We start from the raw sequence: 3,441 nt of genomic DNA, 5'->3' as shown, positions 1-3,441 counted from the left end.
AGAACCTTGGATGATCTGCAAGCTTTTGAGCAAGCTTGCATTGGGCTAAATAGAGAAATTCGTAAGAAAGTGAATGTTAGAAAGGATGATTTATTCAGGCTGATGCAGATTCAAGAACGTAAAAGCGTCGTTTGGATGGAGGGTCCCTTAGGTTGGATTGCCTGGGTGGTCAATTACTATGATGTTCTTAGGTAGCTAGTCTTTCTCCTCTTTTTGTTATGTTGTACAACTGAATCTGTGCTTCCTTAGTGAGGCTTGGCCTCCTTGTTGATTTTTGTGGTGGTACTTTAGTTGCTCTTTTTGTTCTGAAACTCTTATATCTAATAGAAAAAAAAAACTTTATAACATTTAACATACCTTTTAATAGAAAATTTATTTAAAACCAAATTGCAAATTCGTAATAATAACAAAGACCGAAACTAAGTATTTTATGAAAGAATTTAATAAAGTTTTGTTTTTTAAATCGCTGCCTTCGGGTATTAATGCAGCGCAGGGATGTTTCTATTTTAATTAGATTGTAACATATTAACAATTTTATAAGAATTAATAATTTAAAACTTAAATTATATTTAATAATATTTAACAACATCCTTTTTAAACAAAAGTAAAACTTAAACAAAATCTACCATGCGAATTTGGAAAATCGCAGGTTGTATATAGCGAATATAATAAAGAATCATTAAAATCTTTATTAATAATATATAATAAGTCTGCCGACCTGTACCATATATGGCAGCCCTGCAATTAACGCAGGTACGCACGCATGGGAGAGCCGACAGGGAAAATGTTAATGGCGGTCGTACTGATGTCGTTTCTGTAAAGATCTTTGGAAATAAACGCAGACTGACGGAAATAAACGCCCAGGGCATTTTCGTGGTCCTTCATTTTCTACTCGACGATTCCGCCGCCGGTCGGCAGACAAATTTCACGCCGGCAACAAGAAATTCCGGCGAGTTTGGAGCATATAAAGCGGCGTGTTGCGATCTATAACACCAAATTCGTATTCTCAACAAAGACACTGATCTGTCCAGGGAGCTACGCTGAATTTCAATTTCAATTGCAATGGCGTCAATCCAACTGCACGGGAATCTCATGTCGCCCTTCACGAACATCGTCATGGTCTGTTTTCGCGAGAAGGAGATCGATTATGAGTTTGTCAATGTCGATTTCTCAACGGGAGCTAACAAGCAGCCTCCTTTTCTCTCCCTCAATGTAAGGAAACTGACACAAATTCACTTTTTTCTTTTGCATTTCTGGTTTAAGCTAACAGAGATTCACTAGTCTTGATAAAATCACTTGTTTTCTCATTTCCATATGTTCCCTGTCCTTACCATTTGAACTTTTGATGCAGCCGTTCGGACAAGTTCCTGCTATCAAAGATGGCGATCTGACCTTATTCGGTATAAATTTAACTCTGTTCCTCTGTTCCGACAAATTTTAATGCAGTTTTAGGGTTTTATTGCGTTTATTGTCTCTGCAGAAGCCTAACGCTGTTCAACTGTTTCATCGAATTTTAAAGCAGTTTTAGGGTTTTATTTTGTTAAGTTGTGGAGCGAGTCTAGAGTTCTAAACACCACAAATTTGTCTCTGCTCAAGTGTTTCATTAAATTTTAATCCAGTTTTGGGGTTTAAGTTCGTTTATTTGTGAAGAAGAGTCGAGAGCTATCGCAAAATATGGACAAATCTATTTTTGGGGTAGAGGTGAAAGCCGTATTAAAACATGGACAGATACAACTCTATTGGTCTGTTTCATGAAATTTTAAATGCAGTTTTAGGCTTTCAGTTTGTTTATTTGAGGAAGCGGAGTCGAGAGCCATCGCAAAATACGGACAAATCTAACTCAGCTTGACATTTAAAAAAAAATCTTAATGCAGTTCTAGGGTTTTCTTTTGTTTATTTTAGAGCAGAGTTAAAAGCCGTCATCATACGTGCTCAAATTTAACTCTGTTCGAGTTTTCATCTGCAGTCTCAAGGTTTTTAGTTTGTTTACTTGCGACTTTAAAAAACCTTAACGCAGCTGTAGGGTTTTATTTTGTTTATTTTGGAGCAGAGTTGAAAGCCGTCATAAAAAATGCACAAATATTATTGCGTTCGACTTCTCATCAAATATTAATGCAGTTTCAGGGTTTTTAGTTTGTTTACTTGTGAAACAGAGTCGAGAGCCTTCGGTCTAAGAGGGACAAATCTAACTTTTTTCCACCTGTTCCATCAAATCCTGGCAAATCTAACTCTGTTCGATTGACTGTTTCGTAAATTTTTTAATGCAGTTTTAGTGTTTCATTTTGCTTATTTTTTAGGCAGAGTCGAGAGCTATCATAAAATGCGTACAAATTTGACTATGTTCAACAGTTTTATCAAATTTGGCTTTGTTTATTTCCTAATGCAGACTCGAGAGCCATCATAAAATACTTGGCGGATAAATTTTCGGGGCAGGGCAGCAATCTGATGGGGAAAACCCTGCGCGAGCGGGCGTTGGTGGAGCAATGGTCTCAAGTGGAATCGCTGGGATTCAGTCCGTCCTGCGGCGCCATTCTTTTGCAGGTCGTGATCGGCCCCATGTTTGGGAGAAAGACGGATCAGGCAATTGTGGACACAAATGTGGAAAAGCTGAGCAAAGTTTTGGATATCTACGAAGAGACGCTGTCCAAGAGCGATTATCTGGCCGGAGATTTCTTCAGCGTTGCAGATCTTTCGCATCTTTCGGGCATAAATCTCCTGGTGAATTTTGCTGGCAAGGGAGACCTCATTGCATCTCGCAAGAATGTGAAAGCGTGGTGGGAACGCATTTCCTCGCGCCCTGCCTGGAAAAAGGTGTTGGAGGAAATCAAAGCTTAGCTTACATTGCCCTGCAGCTCTTAGAGCCGCCATGAGCGCATTTTAAATAAATAAATAAAGGAATGAATCTCAGTCGATAGAACTGGGTAATTGTTTTGTGATCATGTTTCTTTACGGATAAATGAGTCTTGATACGAAAAGAGGAGCCTGAAGACGGCCTTTTCCCTAATGAAGCTTTTGCTCCACTACACTGATTTGTCTCGTCTTTTTCTAATTAGCAATTTTACGTTTTGTTGTCATCCATCTCGTCTCTTCGAAAAGTTGTACTTGTTCTAGGCTAGTACTATTCTATTCCCTTGTCAATTAATTTTGAAAATATCAATCAATTATATACAATTATTTCGACCTTAATATTTCTAATGTTTACATATTTTATCAATTAAATATATTAATAAAAATATTTATCTGAATCATAATTGGTTCAATTCATTTTGGTGTTATAGAACTCTTTTTTGGGAGCTCCCTTCATAGCAAGAAGTTTTTTGGAGATTGATTAGATTTTAAATATAAGGTATTAAAAGTGAGTTAGTAAATTACTTCTATTAAGATTTCTAAATTTGAATTTTTGTTCTAATCTATCCAAAAAAAATATTGATTAAAAAAAAA

General features: G+C 36.8%; 1 protein-coding gene across 1 annotated transcript; it reads left to right on the top strand.

The window, feature by feature from the left end:
* Positions 1 to 729: 729 nt before the first annotated feature.
* LOC149538256 (glutathione S-transferase F10-like) lies at positions 730 to 3,004 on the top strand. The gene is made up of 3 exons (XM_089799625.1): positions 730 to 1,212; positions 1,352 to 1,400; positions 2,387 to 3,004. The coding sequence occupies exons 1-3, from the start codon at positions 1,063 to 1,065 to the stop codon at positions 2,833 to 2,835; spliced, it is 648 nt and encodes a 215-aa protein (XP_089655751.1). The 5' UTR covers positions 730 to 1,062; the 3' UTR covers positions 2,836 to 3,004.
* Positions 3,005 to 3,441: the final 437 nt, after the last annotated feature.

This window comes from Cupressus sempervirens, chromosome 9 (assembly GCF_028749045.1).
Source record: "Cupressus sempervirens isolate cs-2001-9-10 chromosome 9, ASM2874904v1, whole genome shotgun sequence".
Taxonomy (NCBI): Eukaryota; Viridiplantae; Streptophyta; class Pinopsida; order Cupressales; family Cupressaceae; genus Cupressus; species Cupressus sempervirens.
This window is presented reverse-complemented; position numbering and strand designations above follow the sequence as displayed.

Bases quoted from the DNA above. Each gene is read 5' to 3' on its own strand.
- LOC149538256 (XM_089799625.1), top strand. From the start codon at position 1,063: ATGGCGTCAATCCAACTGCACGGGAATCTCATGTCGCCCTTCACGAAC. The intron at 1,213-1,351 runs GTAAGGAAACTG...CTTTTGATGCAG, and splicing joins CTCCTTTTCTCTCCCTCAAT to CCGTTCGGACAAGTTCCTGC. The intron at 1,401-2,386 runs GTATAAATTTAA...TTCCTAATGCAG, and splicing joins TGGCGATCTGACCTTATTCG to ACTCGAGAGCCATCATAAAA.